This window comes from Perognathus longimembris, chromosome 10 (genome assembly GCF_023159225.1).
Source record: "Perognathus longimembris pacificus isolate PPM17 chromosome 10, ASM2315922v1, whole genome shotgun sequence".
NCBI classification, from domain to species: Eukaryota; Metazoa; Chordata; class Mammalia; order Rodentia; family Heteromyidae; genus Perognathus; species Perognathus longimembris.
In genome coordinates, this window is record NC_063170.1 from 1,503,394 (window position 1) to 1,518,724 (window position 15,331).

Genomic DNA, 15,331 nt, shown 5'->3' on the forward strand with positions numbered 1-15,331 from the left:
GCACGGACCGCGGTGGGCACGGACCGCGGTGGGCACGGACCGCGGTGGGCACGGACCGCGGTGGGCACGGACGCGGTGGGCACGGACCGCGGTGGGCACGGACTGGGTGGGCACGGCCTGCGGTGGGCACGGACCGGGGTGGGCACGGACCGCGGTGGGCACGGACGGCGGTGGGCACGGCCCGCGGTGGGCACGGCCCGCGGTGGGCACGGCCCGCGGTGGGCACGGCCCGCGGTGGGCACGGCCCGCGGTGGGCACGGACCGGGTGGGCACGGACCGCGGTGGGCACGGACCGCGGTGGGCACGGCCTGGGTGGGCACGGCCCGCGGTGGGCACGGACCGCGGTGGGCACGGACCGCGGTGGGCACGGACCGCGGTGGGCACGGCCTGGGTGGGCACGGCCCGCGGTGGGCACGGACCGGTGGGCACGGCCTGGGTGGGCACGGACCTCGGTGGGCACGGCCTGCGGTGGGCACGGACCGCGGTGGGCACGGCCTGCGGTGGGCACGGCCTGCGGTGGGCACGGACCGCGGTGGGCACGGACCGCGGTGGGCACGGACCGCGGTGGGCACGGACCGCGGTGGGCACGGCCTGGGTGGGCACGGACCGCGGTGGGCACGGACCGCGGTGGGCACGGACCGGGGTGGGCACGGACCGCGGTGGGCACGGACCGCGGTGGGCATGGCCTGCGGTGGGCACGGGCGCGGTGGGCACCTGCTTGTGCCCAGCCTTAGGACTCCAGCCAGCGCCAGGGCCTGCGCTTGGGTGCAGGCCACGCACAGGGCAAGGAGCACAGTGCCTGGCTGTGCTGGGAGTCCGTGCGCCTCCTGCCGGGGAGGCCTTGTCGGGAGATTCCTGGGGCCCAGCAGGGTGAAGAGTTGAGGCCCCCTCTCTAGGAATTAAGGCTGAGCACCGTGACTGCCATCCCAGCTGCGACGAGGCAAAAATAGGAAGGTCAGGGCTGAGCCTCAGCACAAGCTCACTCAGAAAGGACCGGGGCCAGGGGACAGCTCGAGGGGCCGGGTGCCTGCCCAGCACGCGCGAGGCCCTGGGTCCCAGCCCCCCAGAAACGTAACACCCTGGGTCCCAGCCCCCCAAGTACAAGACCCTGGGTTCCAGCCTCCCAAAAAAAGAAAATGAGAGTAAGAGCAAGGGGCTGGCTGGGGTGCGGTCCCTGGCTGCCTCCCCGTGGTTGGGAGAGTGGGAGTGTGTGGTAGATTCCAGGGTCAGCTGGGATCAGGAACCAGCCCCAGGCAGTGGGGTGCGGGGTGCCCGGGGCTGGGGTGGTCTCACACCTTCCTCCCATCCATCGTCAGCCCTCCGGGGCTCGGCCCCTGGCTGCACCAGCCCCTCACGTCCTGAGAAGCCGCGGGGGGGGGGAAGGGGGTGGCGTGGCGGGGGGCGGGAGGGGGGGAGTTGGGATCCCCGGTCTGCAGGAGGTGCCTACCAAGCCCAGTCGCACTTGCACGAGGCGGGGTGGCGGGGGGCGGGAGGGGGGGAGTTGGGATCCCCGGTCTGCAGGAGGTGCCTACCAAGCCCAGTCGCACTTGCACGAGGCGGGGGGGCGGGGGGCGGGGGGGGAGGTGGGATCCCCGGTCTGCAGGAGGTGGGATCCCCGGTCTGCAGGAGGTGGGATCCCTGGTCTGCAGGAGGTGCCTACCAAGCCCAGTCGCACTTGCACGAGGCGGGGTGGCGGGGGGGGGGGGGAGGTGGGATCCCCGGTCTGCAGGAGGTGCCTACCAAGCCCAGTCGCACTTGCACGAGGCGGGGTGGCGGGGGGCGGGGGGGGGAGGTGGGATCCCCGGTCTGCAGGAGGTGCCTACCAAGCCCAGTCGCACTTGCACGAGGCGGGGGTGGCGGGGGGGGGGGGGGGGGAGGTGGGATCCCCGGTCTGCAGGAGGTGCCTACCAAGCCCAGTCGCACTTGCACGAGGCGGGGGTGGCGGGGGGCGGGGGGGGAGGTGGGATCCCCGGTCTGCAGGAGGTGCCTACCAAGCCCAGTCGCACTTGCACGAGGCGGGGTGGCGGGGGGAGGGGGGGGAGGTGGGATCCCCGGTCTGCAGGAGGTGGGATCCCCGGTCTGCAGGAGGTGGGATCCCCGGTCTGCAGGAGTTGGGATCCCCGGTCTGCAGGAGTTGGGATCCCCGGTCTGCAGGAGGTGCCTACCAAGCCCAGTCGCACTTGCTCCACGCAAGGTGGTGTCGTCTAGAGCCTGCTTCTGAGCCTGCTGGTCCCCTGAGCGGCTGCTGGGGGGCTCTTGGGGTCCCCTGGGGAACAGGACTGCACTCCTACAGTCCTGGCTCCATCCTGCCACACCCCTCGCCCTTTGGGGTGATGAAGGAGCCTTCGGTTCAGGTTCCGGCTTCTTTCCAAAGACGGAACGGTCATTGCTGGAGTTGGGGACCCTGGCGGGCAAGGCCCTGGGGCTCTGGGTGAGCCCCAGGGAGCCCGGGGTGGGGGAGGGGGCGACCTGCCTAGCTGCTGGGATTGGGGAGTGGTAGGGATGGCAAAGAGCCTTTGTTCAGCCTGAACACACAGTGTGTTTATAATTCCGATGGCTAAGGACCCCCCGCTCCCCGCCTCGCCTCCCCCAGAAGCTCACCCCGCGGGCCTGGGGAGGGAGGTGGGACCTGTGGCTCCACGGAGGCGGGTGTGGCCCACCGTCCACAGCTCCTGTCACCAGCGGCCATCAGACAGCCCTAGGTCTAGGGACAGGATTACACAGGGGCCATGCAAGGCTGCCATTCAGGCCACAATGGCCCTGCGGGGGGGGGGGGGGGGTTGGGCCGCGGCCTCCGCACAGGGCGCCTCTCGCCCGGGGTGCTGAGGAGCTCTGACCCCCCCCCCCCCGGGCTAGTCACAGGTGCTCGGACTCACTGAGTCCCTGGCTTCCGGAGCCGATGTTGCGGGCTGGCCTCGGGGAGCGTCTGGCGCGGAGCCTGGGCGCGGGCCCGGGCCGGTGGAAGAATGTGGTGCGCTGGGCCCCTGCCGGCCTCTCCCGCGGCCTCCCTCCCTCTCCTCAGCCGGCCCTCGCCCGCTGCGCCCGGCAGGGACCGAGGCGGAGATCAGGATGTTCCCAGACGCAAGTGGGCACCGGGCCTTTGTTTCCGAGGCCGGGCGTGGGAGTGGGGGCAGAGGACTTCCCCCAAGCCTGGCGGTGGGGCCCGGCCCCCAGAGGACACAGTGGCCCATTGTGCTGCTGCTGCCGGCTGCCCACCTGCGGCAGAGCACGCTCGTCCCCCGGGCAGGACAGCGGGCTGGGCAGGCGTGCGGTGGAAAGTGGCCCAGGAAGCTTTCCTGCTTTTCCTCCCACGCCGCATGGCTGAGGTTTGTCCTCCGGCTCGCAGGTGGCCGCCTCAGCGAGCCAGGGCTCCGCCTCCGGACGGGCAGGCGAGGTGCACGGTACGGGAAGTGTGTGCCCACGTCCGCCCTCACCCGGACTCACACGCGTGTGCGGGGCGGCCCGCACAGAGCTGTGAGGCCTCGGGAAGAAGCTGACTCTCTATGGCTTGAGGTTCACGTCTCTGGGCCTCGGGGAATGTTCTGGAAGGGACAGGGCTGCCGGTGCTGTCCGTCCCTGTTCTCTGCACCGTCAGCGGGGCCGGAGCAGCCCCGAGGTGCCTGCCCTCCTCCCGTCCCCCGCCCGCGGTGTGGCTGGGTCCTCAGCCCCGGGAGGGTCGAGGGTGTGGGCGGGTGACTCACCGTCCCCCTGGCACATTCCAGAACTTGCGGCGCGGCCTCTAACCAGCGCTCTTCTTCTGTCTGGTGCTCCCTAGGTGATGTGTCCAATCTGGACCCCAAGTTCTCCTTTGACGGCACCAACCTGGACGTGGGGAACATTGTGCTGGCCCTGTACAGCGGGCTCTTCGCCTATGGAGGATGGTAGGCTCCCGGGAGGCCGGTGGGACAGTGCGGGACTTCCCGCAGAGCTCCTCAGAGCCTGCACCCGAGGGGGCCGCCCCGGTGACAGACACCCAGCCTCCTCCAGGCAGCTTCCTGCAGGTGCTCAGCCCTGGCTGTGCACTCAGGATGCTCAACAGGGACTCGAGACTCGCTGCGGTGTAGAAGGTACTAGAAGGTTCTAGAAGACAGGAAAGCTCACGGATAGGGACTTGTGAAGGGCAGGCACGGCAGGAAAGGGACCCCATCCGGGCTGCTTCAAGTCCCTTGGGCTGCTGGCCCCTTGGGACGGGCCACGGAGCCTCCAGCCCGCTGGTGACGTTGGCGTGGATGTGGCCGGGCAGGGTGGGGTTTGCTGGGGCTGAGGACGGGAGCAAGCCCTGGGGCCGGGCACGCCCCCAAGCAGCCAGGGCGGCTCCGCTCCGCACCCCGATTCCTTCCTTCCCCCAGCTCCCGCAGGAGTGGCGGGTAACGAAACGGTTGTCTGGATTCTAGGAACTACCTGAATTTTGTCACGGAGGAGATGATCAACCCCTACAGGTACGTGCGAGGCCCGCGGAGCCCTCTCGCCACTCCACCCCATGTCACGGGTGGCTCAGCCCTCCCCCCCCAGGTTAGGATGGCGTGGGGCAGGCCTGGTCCCTGGGATCCCCGGGTGACCCCCGCCTGCTTTCCCGGCCTGCGGGCGGGCGGGCGCGGCGTGGGAGGGGCTCCGGTCCTCCAGGGTGTGGGGGTCGGTCCACGGCCCAGCTTCAGGTGCGCGTGGTCACCTGGGCCCGGGTGTGGTGTCCGGGCTCTGGGGCAGAAGCGCTAGTCCGGGCTCTCCCAGCCTCCCAGGCCCCGGTGCACCAGAGGCCGCCATGGGACGTGGTCCCGGGCTGCACCTGGTGACGCCTCCCTGCCGTCCCGTCTAGAAACCTGCCCCTGGCCATCATCATCTCCCTGCCCATCGTCACGCTCGTGTACGTGCTGACCAACCTGGCCTACTTCACCACCCTGTCCACGGAGCAGATGCTGGCGTCGGAGGCCGTGGCTGTGGTGAGACGCGGCCCTCCACCCCCCGGCCCGCACCCCCACACCTCGGAGGCCAGGGCCATCGCCCTCATTGGAAGACCCCATGTCCTGGCGGTGGTCCTGGGCACAGAGGAGGCCCACTGGGGGGCCGGGGGCTGCCATTGATCTGGTGGCTGTGCCCCAAGTTGCAGCCCTGCCTTGAAGTGTTGACCTAGAGCCCCAGCACTCCCAGGCTCCACCCACAATCCCTGTCCCCAGAAGGGCGGGGTGGCCTGGGGGCGGGGGAGCTGCCTAGCCCCCTCGGGGCCCAGCGCTCAGCTTGCTGTGCCCCCCAGGACTTCGGGAACTACCACCTGGGGGTCATGTCCTGGATCATCCCCGTCTTCGTGGGCCTGTCCTGCTTCGGCTCCGTCAACGGGTCCCTGTTCACGTCCTCCAGGTCAGCGCCCGCCCTGGGCTGCCCAGCCTGCCCTGCACCCTGCGATGCCCTGAGGAGGGCGCGGGCAAGAGGGGGCCGCCGCAGCCTGTGCCCCCTCCCCCCCCCCCCCCGGCCGCCCTGGCCAGCGCGCGCCCCCCACAGCCCTCCCCACGGAGGCACAGGGCTGCCCCGCCCCGCCCTCCTCCCTGCTCCAGGAGGCTGTGCTCCCCCTCCCCCCCGCCCCCTCCAGTCCACGGGCCCGGCCTGGGCTGAAGGCCTGCTGCTCTGTCCACAGGCTGTTCTTTGTGGGGTCCCGGGAGGGCCACCTGCCCTCAGTGCTCTCCATGATCCACCCGAAGCTCCTGACGCCGGTGCCGTCGCTGGTGTTCACGGTAAGCCTGTTCCCAGCCCCGCCCCCTGCAGCTCCAGCGCCGCCCCCTGCAGCTCCAGGCCCTGGCTACGGCTGCTTGGCTTGCACGCCGCTCCCGTGGGTAATGCACGCTCCTTGACACGCAGAGGCCGGAGGCCTGGGAGCCGCGGCCCGGCCCGGGAGCGGGTTTGCACGCCCGGCCGGGGAGCGGGTTTGCACGCCCGGCCCGGGAGCGGGTTTGCACGCCCGGCCGGGGAGCAGGTTTGCACGGCCGGCCCGGGAGCGGGTTTGCACGGCCCTGGCGGCGGCCTCGGCTGCCGGCTGAGATCACGGCTGCGCACGCTGCTCCTCCTGCGGGTTCCATCTGTCCTCCCGGCCTGGCTGTGTCCCTGCGTGGTGACTCCCCCGGGGTCCACACGCAAGCGTTTGTGGCCTGGGCTTTTGAGTCGGGGCCCCCGGAGGGTGCTGTGGCACTGGGCAGGGACTGAGGGGCTGCCTCCGGTCACGCCCCACCCTGCCCGCCTCGGGGGCGAGCCGCGCCGCCCAGGGTGGACGTGCTGAGCCGTGGACGGAGCTCGCGTCCCCGGGTCCGCGCCACCCAGGGTGGACGTGCTGAGCCGTGGACGGAGCTCGCGTCCCCGGGTCCGCGCCGCCCAGGGTGGACGTGCTGAGCCGTGGACGGAGCTCGCGTCCCCGGGTCCGCGCGGCTCACCGCCCGTCTCTGCCTCCAGTGCGTCATGACGCTGCTCTACGCCTTCTCCAAAGACATTTTCTCCGTCATCAACTTCTTCAGCTTCTTCAACTGGCTGTGCGTGGCCCTGGCCATCATCGGCATGATGTGGCTCCGCTTCAAGAAGCCCGAGCTGGAGCGGCCCATCAAGGTGAGCGCACACCGTGGCCCCCGGCCACGCAGGCTCCCTTTGCCTTCTCGGGAGGTTCTGGGGTGCGCTGGCGAGCAGTCAGGGAGCCCAGTGGCTGCTGGGAGTCGGGGGTGGGGCAGACTGCCCACGGAGCTCCTGGGGCGTGTGTCTCGGGGTGCCAGTGTGGGGTGCAGCAGGAGCCCCGAGAAGGCTGGAGGGAAGCCCCCCTTCGCGGTGGCCAGCACGGGGGCGCCATTTGAGGAGCTGGGGGGGGTGTCCCTGGGAGGACCTGTTCTGTCCCCTGGGAACCAAGGCCTCTGACCCATTTCCCAGGGTGGCCTGGCCCCCCGCAAGTTCAGTGCAGCCGCACTCGGACGCATCGCGTTGAGCGCAGCCCCCCGGCCCCCTGCCCTCGAGCTGTGGGCTCGGGGGCCCTAGGCGTGGGCCGTGGGGAGCCTGGGCGGCGCGGGGTGGGGGCTGTGGCCGGTGTGACGGGGTTGGCGGAGCTCCGATGCCCTTGCAAAGCCCGGAAGCCAGGTTGGCTGCGTCCGTGCATTCCCTGCCCCGGCCGGGTAATCGGCGCTGGGCATCGCGGCCGGGCGCTGGCTAGAGCACAGGGCGCGGGCGCCGTCCCCCACGGCCGTCCCGCCTGCTCCGGAGCAGCGAGCTCACGCCGGGAGAGGGTGCGTGGGGCGCCCCGGGGTGGGGGGTGCAGCCAGGTCTTGCAGGAAGGGGGCTCCAGGGCACACGGTGGGCACTCTGTTGGGCGGTGTGGAGAAAGCCCATCCCCTTACCCGGCCCCGTGCTGCAGGTGAACCTGGCGCTCCCGGTGTTCTTCATCCTGGCCTGCCTGTTCCTCATCGCCGTGTCCTTCTGGAAGACACCCGTGGAGTGTGGCATCGGCTTCGCCATCATCCTCAGCGGGCTGCCCGTCTACTACTTCGGTGTCTGGTGGAAAAACAAGCCCAAGTGGCTCCTGCAGGGCATCTGTGAGTGTCCGCCCCAGCGGCGTCCGTCCATCCCCCCACCCCACCCTGCAGGGCGTCCGTCTCCGCCGCCGGGCTGGCCCTGGAAGCAGCGCCGAGGCTCCGGGCACGAGGCTCCTCTTGGCCGGGAGGGAGGCGGCGTGTCCCCGCTCTTGTCAGGGATTCCAGAGAGCCAGGCGGCCCTGCCCAGCAACAACCCACACACCAGCCACCAGCTTAGAACAGGCAGCTTGACCCAGAAAGGCAGAGCCAGCGAGAGCAGTGCCCTCCTAGGACTGGCCCCGTGCCAGATTTAGGCCCCGCCGCGCTCCACAAAGGGCCAGGCTCCTAGGAAGAGCCTGGGCTACGGCCCAGGAGGGAGGGGAAGTTCTCAGTGCGCATGCGTGCACAGACACACACAGTGATGGGCCGTGTACCTAGAGAGACGCCTCCTCCTGAGACCAGATCCCCCTCCAGATCCCAGATCAGATCCCAGACCACATCCCCCTCCAGATCCCAGACCACATCCCCCTCCAGATCCCAGACCAGATCCCCCTCCAGATCCCAGACCAGATCCCCCTCCAGATCCCCGACCAGATCCCCCTCCAGATCCCCCTCCAGATCCCAGACCAGATCCCCCTCCAGATCCCAGACCACATCCCCCTCCAGATCCCAGACCACATCCCCCTCCAGATCCCAGACCAGATCCCCCTCCAGATCCCCCTCCAGATGCCAGACCACATCCCCCTCCAGATCCCAGACCAGATCCCCCTCCAGATCCCAGACCAGATCCCCCTCCAGATCCCAGACCAGATCCCCCTCCAGATCCCCCTCCAGATCCCCCTCCAGATCCCCCTCCAGCGCGATTTCTTGGCAAGGTGGAACGTGTCTGGGGGACCCCCAGTCAGGCAGGCCAGCCCCACCCGGGTCCCTACCCTGCCGGACAGGGCAGGACCCCAGTCTCCTTGCCGCGGCCGCAGGGCCGCTGAGCCCTAGCAGGGAGCTGCCCAGTGAGGGCGAGCGCCGCCGTCCGCGGCGCAGTGTGGGGTTCCGGGGGCTCCCCTGGCGCGGGGCCGCTGAGCCCTGGCGGGGAGCTGCCCAGTGAGGGTGAGCGCCGCCATCCGCGGCGCAGTGTGGGGTTCTGGGGGCTCCCCTGGCGTGGGGCCGCTGAGCCCTGGCGGGGAGCTGCCCAGTCCGCGGCGCAGTGTGGGGTTCCGGGGGCTCCCCTGGCGCGGGACCGCTGAGCCCTGGCGGGGAGCTGCCCGGTCAGGGCGAGCGCCGCCATCTGCGGCGCAGTGTGGGGTTCCGGGGGCTCCCCTGGCGCGGGGCCGCTGAGCCCTGGCGGGGAGCTGCCCAGTCCGCGGCGCAGTGTGGGGTTCCGGGGGCTCCCCTGGCGCGGGGCCGCGCTCACTCGCTGCCCCTCTCCCCGCAGTCTCCACCACGGTCCTGTGCCAGAAGCTCATGCAGGTGGTCCCGCAGGAGAACTAGCCAGGAGGCCGGGCGCCACCACCGAGCGCCTCGCCCGGCCCCGCCTCGCCAGCCCGCGGAGAAGGCACTCAAGGCAGCCGAGAACGTTCTGGTACGAATTTTGTTCTGGACGAGGAACGCCCGCCGACGGCTCCCTGGACTGGGCGCCGGCGGGAGCGCTCGCTCCGGGCCTCCCCCCCTCGTCTGTGTGCGGTTCTTGTTCTCGTTTTAACTTAAGTTTTCCCGTCTGATGCAGCATCTTGGTGGAGACCACCAAGGTGGTTTTTTAAAAGACACGGGGCGGTGGGGCTGGGGATATAGCCTAGTGGCAAGAGTGCCTGCCTCGGATACACGAGGCCCTAGGTTCGATTCCCCAGCACCACATATACAGAAAACGGCCAGAAGCGGCGCTGTGGCTCAAGTGGCAGAGTGCTAGCCTTGAGCAGGAAGAAGCCAGGGACAGTGCTCAGGCCCTGAGTCCAAGGCCCAGGACTGGCCAAAAAAAAAAAAAAAAAAGACACGGGGCGGGAGACGGGCCGAGTCCTGCGGCTCAGCCCACTCCCGGGACCAAATCACTGTCGTGAGGGGCAGAACTACTGAGACGCCGTCACAAACCGCACCACGGACTCCCTCGGACCGCGGGAGCCCAGGCTACACCCGGCCGGCCTGCCCCGGGAGGGGCTCGCGGGAAGGCCTGGCCCCGCCCCGGCGCGACCCGAGGTGGGCTGCAGCGGGGCCTCCGGTGCGGCTTCTTTGGGCATGGCTCCTGTGTGCACACGTGGTCCTGCGGCCCTGGGAGGCAGAGGCCGGCACCACGTGCCCTGGGTGCCCATCCGTGGCCCTGGGCAGTCACCGCCTGTGCGGCTCCTAGCGACTCCATGGCCGCTTTTCGAGAGACAGAGCCGAGCGCCGCGGGCCTCGCCCTCCCCGTGGGGCAGGGCCGGCTCGTCCAGCCTCCCCAGCCCCCGGCCACCTGCAGGACCTTCAAGATCCAGATCCCTGTGCGCCCGGCGCCCTGCGTGACCTCTGACCTGCCCGGACAGCCCCAGCTGCGGAACGAGGCTGCGGGCGTCCTGTCCATTCCTTTGCCTTTGTCGTGTCCTCCTGTCTCGCTGACGCCGTGGGCGCTGTCTGCGTGGCCGCGGCTGGCCACGGTGTCGGGTGTGTTCATTCCACCTTGGGCCGTCCACTGTGACATCCGCTTGATGACGAGTGGCCATGACGTTGTTTTCTTGCTAATGGCTAACCTGTTACACTGGGGGGGGGGGGTAGAGAGCTCTGTTTTGTGGGGTTTTGTTTTTAAAGAAAAGCAGTTGGAGTTGAAGGTCTTCTGCCTTGATTTCTTCAGCGCCAGATTCTGGGGGGCTCCGGGGGAGGCCCAGCCACCTCTTCTCCCCATGGGCCCTGCATGCCCGGGCTGGGGGTGACGGCCCGGGGCCGGCAGGGCGTGCTGCGTGTGTGGAGCAGGCGTGTGTGTGCAGGCCGGGGCGGGCAGGGCGTGCTGCGTGTGTGGAGCAGGCGTGTGTGTGCAGGCCGGGGCCGGCAGGGCGTGCTGCGTGTGTGGAGCAGGCGTGTGTGTGCAGGCCGGGGCGGGCAGGGCGTGCTGCGTGTGTGGAGCAGGCGTGTGTGTGCAGGCCGGGGCGGGCAGGGCGTGCTGCGTGTGTGGAGCAGGCGTGTGTGTGCAGGCCGGGGCGGGCAGGGCGTGCTGCGTGTGTGGAGCAGGCGTGTGTGTGCAGGCCGGGGCGGGCAGGGCGTGCTGCGTGTGTGGAGCAGGCGTGTGTGTGCAGGCCGGGGCGGGCAGGGCGTGCTGCGTGTGTGGAGCAGGCGTGTGTGTGCAGGCCGGGGCGGGCAGGGCGTGCTGCGTGTGTGTGGAGCAGGCGTGTGTGTGCAGGCCGGGGCGGCAGGGCGTGCTGCGTGTGTGGAGCAGGCGTGTGTGTGCAGGCCGGGGCGGGCAGGGCGTGCTGCGTGTGTGGAGCAGGCGTGTGTGTGCAGGCCGGGGCGGGCAGGGCGTGCTGCGTGTGTGTGGAGCAGGCGAGTGTGTGCAGGCCGGGGCCGGCAGGGCGTGCTGCGTGTGTGGAGCAGGCGTGTGTGTGCAGGCCGGGGCGGGCAGGGCGTGCTGCGTGTGTGGAGCAGGCGTGTGTGTGCAGGGCGTGCTGCGTGTGGAGCAGGTGTGTGTGTGCAGGGCGTGCTGCGTGTGTGGAGCAGGCGTGTGTGTGCAGGCCGGGGCGGGCAGGGCGTGCTGCGTGTGTGGAGCAGGCGTGTGTGTGCAGGGCGTGCTGCGTGTGTGGAGCAGGTGTGTGTGTGCAGGGCGTGCTGCGTGTGTGGAGCAGGCGTGTGTGTGCAGGGCGTGCTGCGTGTGTGGAGCAGGCGTGTGTGTGCAGGGCGTGCTGCGTGTGTGGAGCAGGCGTGTGTGTGCAGGCCGGGGCAGGCAGGGCGTGCTGCGTGTGTGGAGCAGGCGTGTGTGTGCAGGCCGGGGCGCGGGCACCACGTCCAGCCTGGGCCGTCAGCGCACGGGGCCCCGGCCTGCTGGCGGCCGTGGGGGGCCGCTCGGCTCGGGACGAGAAGAGCCCGACCTGGGGCCGCCGCCCACCAGCTCCTGAGCCCCGCGGAGGGCAGGGGGGCACGCGCCCCACCCCGGGCCACCGCCTCCAGCACTTCCTGATGACGTCCACGCTGAACCTCAGAACCAGCCGGCCTCACGAGAGCCTTGTTTCAAGTTCTAGGAACTTGGAGAAAAGCAGCACCTTGCCCGGGGCGTAAAGCAGGTCACGGGGCCCGGGCCTGCGGGCAAGGCCGGCTCGCTGCCTGGGCCTCGTCCACGGCGTCCTCCCTGGGTCTGCCTGGACTCCAAGCGTCCACTCTCCCTGCCTGGGCTCAGCCAGAGTGGGCTGGGGTGCGGGCCCCTGCACCCCAGTTACCAAGACGGGAACCAGAAGTCTAGCTGAGGCCAAGGACTCCCGACGCTCCTGTGTCCGCCGCTGCCCTTGAGGCCGCTGGTGCTTTTCCAGGAAGGACAAGGGTCGGGGCAGAGCTTGGTGGGGACCGAGGGCAGGTAGCCGGTTTTAATTTCTTTTTTTTTTTTTTGGCCAGTCCTGGGCATTGGACTCAGGGCCTGAGCACTGTCCCTGGCTTCTTTTTTGCTCAAGGCTAGCACTCTGCCACTTGAGCCACAGCGCCACTTCTGGCCATTTTGTATCTATGTGGTGCTGGGGAATCGAACCCAGGGCTTCATGTATACGAGGCGAGTGCTCTTGCCACTAGGCTATATCCCCAGCCTGGGATTTATTAAGAGATAGTGGGGTGCTTGGTGGCTCTCGATGCTGAGATCTGAGGATCTCCAATGAACTACCTGAAACCCGGAAGTGGCGCTGGGATTGAGCAGAAGAACTCAGGGACAGCGGCCAGGCCCCAAGTTCAAGCCCCACCACTGACAAAGTAAAAGGCTGCAGAGGGGTGACTGCTCCCCCCATCTGCTGTGTGAGGGGCTCGGGCCAGGCAGGGGTTCTCCGGGCCTCTCCCAGCCCAGCCTGCTCCTGACAGGACCCTCGTGACCAACCTTGTGCTATACCGCCTCTTCCTTCCAGGGGAGGGGGAGGGGTGCTCCGGGCCCAGCCTGGTTCAACTGCTTCTGTAGCTAGCTGTCCAGTCCAGGGAGAGGCAAGGAGGCTGCGGAGGGGGCAAAGGCAGGGGCTCAGGCCGGAGCCAGGAGTGAGCTGATCTCTGAGCTAATGGGGCCCTCACCCCACTGCAGCCCAACCGCTTGTCCCTCAGCGCTGGGCAAGGTCAGGTCCCCGGATGCCCTCAGACCATTTCAGCACAGAGAAGAGACCTGCCTGCCCCGTGCCTTCACATTGGGGAAAATCCAGGGGCTGGGAGCGCTTGACACCAGGGGGAACCCCCTCCAGCCTGTCCCCGGCTCCCTGTGTGGGGCCCACCCTGGCAGGTGGGCTCCAGGAGCGGTCTCAAAGGAGAAACAGCTCCCCCAGGGACCAGAGCAAGCAGCCTGGATGAGCGGCTGCCAGTGAGGGACCTTGTGTCTTTGCAGCCAGAGGGACACCAGGCCCAGAGCCCCACACACCCCTGACCCTCCCCCACACACCCTGACCCTCCCCCACAGACCTGACCTCCCCACAGCCCTCACCTCCCCACAGCCCTCACCTCCCCACAGCCCTCACCTCCCCACAGCCCTCACCTCCCCACAGCCCTCACCTTCCCACAGCCCTCACCTCCCCACAGCCCTGACCTCCCCACGGCCCTGACCTCCCCACGGCCCTGACCTCCCACAGCCCTGCTCCCCACAGCCCTGACCTCCCCACAGCCCTGACCTCCCCACAGCCCTGCTCCCCACAGCCCTGACCTCCCCACAGCCCTGCTCCCCACGGCCCTGACCTCCCCACGGCCCTGACCTCCCCACGGCCCTGACCTCCCCACGGCCCTGACCTCCCCACGGCCCTGACCTCCACACAGCCCTGACCTCCCCACAGCCCTGCTCCCCACAGCCCTGCTCCCCACAGCCCTGCTCCCCACAGCCCTGACCTCCCCACAGACCCTGACCTCCCCACAGCCCTGCTCCCCACAGCCCTGACCTCCCCACAGACCCTGACCTCCCCACAGCCCTGACCTCCCCACAGCCCTGCTCCCCACAGCCCTGACCTCCCCACAGACCCTGACCTCCCCACAGCCCTGACCTCCCCACAGCCCTGCTCCCCACCAGCCCTGACCTCCCCACAGCCCTGACCTCCCCACAGCCCTGACCTCCCCACAGCCCTGACCTTCCCACAGCCCTGCTCCCCCACAGCCCTGACCTCCCCACAGCCCTGACCTCCCCACAGCCCTGCTCCCCACAGCCCTGACCTCCCCACAGCCTGCTCCCCACAGCCCTGACCTCCACACAGCCCTGACCTCCACACAGCCCTGACCTCCCCACAGCCCTGCTCCCCACAGCCCTGACCTCCCCACAGCCCCTGACCTCCCCACAGGCCTGGCCCCCGGGAGCTGGGCCTCAGCCCTCCCAAGCCACTGCTGTCTCCAGGGAAAGCGGGCAAGTCCACCCCGCCCCCCCCCACCAGGGGCATTCTCGTGGGGCTCTGAGAAGGGCTTCACCTCCTTCTGGAAAGTTCTCCTCCCTGTTGCCTGCTCATGCGTAGCCACGCGGAACACGGACCTGATCTTGGCTTCCGGAGTCCAGTTCCAACAAGACCCAGTGCTTTCCTTGAAGCCAGAGAGTGACTAAGTCCTGCAAGTACCAACTCAACCACATGACGAAAGACGGCTTCAAACTCAGAGTCTGGGCAAGCAGCGCCCTCCAGGAGGGCTCCGTCTGTTTTCTTTTTGGCCAGTCCTGAGGCTTGAACTCAGAACCTGCACACTGTGTCTGAGTTTATTTGCCACAGCCCCACTTCCAGCCTTTTCTGTGTGGGGTACTGAGGAACCGAACCCGGGCTTCATGCATGCTAGGCGGGCAGTAGCACTAGGCCCCATTCCCAGCCCAGGGCTCTGGCCCTTTCTGTGGGGAGTCCTCACAAGGCTCTGCCCACCCCTCCCCGCTCCCGCTCTCTGCCCAGGGCCACCCTGTCCGTCCGTCCCCGGCAGCCCCGGCCTCAGGAGGGGTGAGGAGTGGGATGTGCTCGCTCTCTTGTGCGCACGTGTGCCAGGGTTGAGACCCAGGACGTTGCTCAGTACCGGGGGGGGGGGGGGGCTCCGGTGGGGGACCCCGGCACTGGCTCCCCTGATGTCTCTTCTGGGTGTCTCCATGCAGAGCCGTGACCCCGCCCCCCCCACCCCCCCGCACAGGAGGACGGGCGGAGCCGGGGCCCGTGAGGCCTGGACACTCAGGGTCCACGGTGCTTGAGATGAGCCTGGGCTGCTCCCTGGCGGGCTCCCAAGACGCGTGTGCCGTCCATCCGCAGGCCGCCCTGAAGTCCCGCACTCGTGCGAGGCCCAGCCGCGCGTGCGCCCCGCCCGGCACAGGCCCTCGGGGTAGCAGGGTTTGCCCCAGCCCAGGCCTGCAGAGATCTCAACGGGCGTCCCCATCGGTGCCCGCAGTGCCCGCAGCCGAGCCCCGGCCAGGGAGCCCGGGCCCGGGAGCGGGGCGAAGCCCGCGGCTGTTCCCGCCCGGCCCCGGCCGTCTGACCCCCTGCACCCCGGGCTCCTTCGGGGGCCTGTCTGCCGCACACCCGCGCCAGGCACCACGGGACTTGTGCTCCGCGCCGCTTGCCTTCACTGGCTGCAGTTCAGAGAGCGAAAACATTCCAGAATCTTCCCTCCCCGTTTCCTTTTAAGAAAAGAAAGAAAGAAAGAGACGCTGAGTCCAGTGGCTCGGGCCTGTAACCCTAGCT

The 15,331-nt window shown here is 69.4% G+C and overlaps 1 protein-coding gene across 2 annotated transcripts in view; it reads left to right on the forward strand.

Annotated features, from left to right (window-relative positions):
* Slc7a5 (solute carrier family 7 member 5) overlaps positions 1 to 15,331 on the forward strand; it is a 29,151-nt gene that overhangs the window by 10,108 nt on the left and 3,712 nt on the right. Inside the window, exons 3-11 of one of the 2 annotated variants that reach the window (XM_048354987.1) lie at positions 3,776 to 3,881; positions 4,395 to 4,439; positions 4,814 to 4,937; positions 5,249 to 5,352; positions 5,627 to 5,723; positions 6,433 to 6,582; positions 7,373 to 7,550; positions 8,959 to 9,021; positions 9,478 to 9,484. In XM_048354987.1, coding sequence (XP_048210944.1) covers positions 3,776 to 3,881; positions 4,395 to 4,439; positions 4,814 to 4,937; positions 5,249 to 5,352; positions 5,627 to 5,723; positions 6,433 to 6,582; positions 7,373 to 7,550; positions 8,959 to 9,014 — 860 coding nt within the window. In that variant the 3' untranslated portion in view covers positions 9,015 to 9,021; positions 9,478 to 9,484. Of the gene's footprint in view, positions 1 to 3,775; positions 3,882 to 4,394; positions 4,440 to 4,813; positions 4,938 to 5,248; positions 5,353 to 5,626; positions 5,724 to 6,432; positions 6,583 to 7,372; positions 7,551 to 8,958; positions 9,292 to 9,477; positions 9,485 to 15,331 lie in introns of those variants that run through there. The other variant, XM_048354986.1, reaches the window with a different exon arrangement.